Below are 2,100 nucleotides of genomic sequence, written 5' to 3'. Positions count from 1 at the left end.
CTTGCGAATACTGTGTCTGCATCAGCAGATGCTCTGCCTCCTCAGCATCTGTGTCCTGCCCCGGATAAACTATATCCTCGAGGCTCGACGGGCCTTCTGTCGGCAGTAGTTTCTCTGTTGCGAGGTATGCGGAGCATTCCTTCACTGTCTGCCTGAAGCTCTCCTCTGTCTCGTAGAGAGACTTCGCCATGTTCACATACTGAGATCCCTGGCCGGTGAACAGCCACACCATTGGTTGATGTGCCTCTGTGGCAGCATCCGCACCTCTGAGTCCGGCGTAGGCTGCATCCCGACCCGTTGGCCCTTGGCGTGCAGGGACCTCAACGATTGCATGCGCATTTGAGCCTCCAAACCCGAATGAACTGACAGCTCCAAGAAGCGCCTCGGTCTTCTCTCCAGTCATCAGTGTGTCAAGCGGATAGGCTTTCGTAGGAAACAGGAACGGCCTCGAGGAATCTGCCGTCGAGATATCGATGTGGGGGTTGAATGTCTTGAGGTGCAGATTGGGCGGGGCGATCCTCTGTCGAAGTGAACAGATGAGTTTAATGAACCCAGCGATACCAGCTGCACCTTCTGTGTGCCCGATACGCGATTTGAGCGCTCCCAGAACAAGAGGCGTGTCTGCACTTGTTCCCTGCCCGTAGACGGCTTGGAGGGCGCCGATCTCGATTGGGTCTCCGAGAGACGTTCCTGTCCCGTGCGTCTCCACTACCGCAACGGATAACGGCGAGTTGACATTGGCGCTGCGTAGAGCAGCACGTATTACTGCCTGTTGTGCAGGCCCGTTTGGGGCTGTGAGGCTTGCGCTGCGTCCGACGTGGTTGCTGGCAGTGCCTGCAAGGGCAGCGTAAATGCGCGTGTGTGTTTGCGGCGTGCTGGTCCGTTGTAGAATGAGAGCGCAGCATCCTTCCGCGCGTACGTATCCGTTTGCTGACGCATCGAATGTCTTGCAGCGACAGTCGCGGCTTAGCATTCTCGAGCGGGAAGTATCCAAGAAGTGTTGAGGTGTGCTTATGACATTAGTGCCCACAACCAGGCCGCCATCGCACACGCGCAGTAGCAGATCCTTATTGGCAATATCAATGGCCACGAGCGAAGAAGAACAAGCGGTATCAACAGTTAAGCTGGACGAAGTCAGGCCATACGCGAACGACAGTCTGTTCGCAAGAATAGACACAGCCGCGCCTGTGGCTGTGAGACTGTTTGCGTGCATCATGGAGTCGTGGAGCTTATCGTGGTTCATTGCTCCGACGAAAACCCCTATGGGTGAACCAAGCAAATCCTCCCGACTATACCCGGCATCTACCAATGCTTCATAAGACACCTCTAGAGAAATTCGCTGCCGCGGGTCCATTTCTCGGGCTTCGGCATCAGAAATGCCAAAAAATCTGTTGTCAAAGAGTTCCGCGCCGTCAATGAACCCTCCCTCGCGAACATATATTTTTCCCTTGGCGTCGGGATCCGGATCGTATACTTCCTCTATACTGAAACGCGATGGTGGAATTTCTTGAATGCAATCCTGGAACGTGAGAAGCATTTCCTCAAAGGCCTCCAGGTCATTCACAGAACCGGGAAGCCTGCAAGCCATCCCCACTACGGCAATGCTGACGCCGGCATCCTGTAGGACTGCAGCAGATGCGAGTTGGTCATCTCCTCTGGAAGAAGTGTCAATAGCAGTTTTGGCTCTAACCATGCTCCACAGATGGTCCGAAACAGCCTGAACCGACGGATAATCGAAAAGAAGCGTTGCGGATAGGCGGATGTCGAACGCATCCTGAACAGCGTTGCGGAATTCGACTGCTCCCAACGAATCGATTCCCAGCGCCTGCAGAGGTGCATCTGCTGGTGGTTCTTCTGCAGTTCCAAGAACTTGTTTGGCGGCGCCAGAGACCGTGGCTTGGATCAACGCTCTGAGCTCATCGGGCGCCATGCTGGCGAAGGCACTCTCCTGGTGCATCTCCGGTCCGGCAGCTTGCCTGCTGGATCTCTCGTCCCTCATCCTGACGGTGACCGACCTAGTTTGTTCCTCGAAGATAGCAGGCAAACACCCACGATAACGCATCACGAAACGGGCCAGATAAACTCCTGACAGGCGACAAC

The 2,100-nt window shown here is 55.2% G+C and overlaps 1 protein-coding gene across 1 annotated transcript in view; it reads right to left on the bottom strand.

Moving 5' to 3' along the window:
• TGME49_204560 (type I fatty acid synthase, putative) overlaps nt 1–2,100 on the bottom strand; it is a gene marked incomplete at both ends in the record, with an annotated part of 22,855 nt that overhangs the window by 9,536 nt on the left and 11,219 nt on the right. The window contains one exon of the mRNA XM_018779311.1: nt 71–2,015. Within this exon, the coding sequence (XP_018637297.1) occupies nt 71–2,015 (1,945 nt within the window). The remainder of the gene's footprint in view (nt 1–70; nt 2,016–2,100) is intronic.

Source organism: Toxoplasma gondii, chromosome VIIa (assembly GCF_000006565.2).
Source record: "Toxoplasma gondii ME49 chromosome VIIa, whole genome shotgun sequence".
In the NCBI taxonomy this organism is placed as follows: domain Eukaryota; phylum Apicomplexa; class Conoidasida; order Eucoccidiorida; family Sarcocystidae; genus Toxoplasma; species Toxoplasma gondii.
This window is presented reverse-complemented; position numbering and strand designations above follow the sequence as displayed.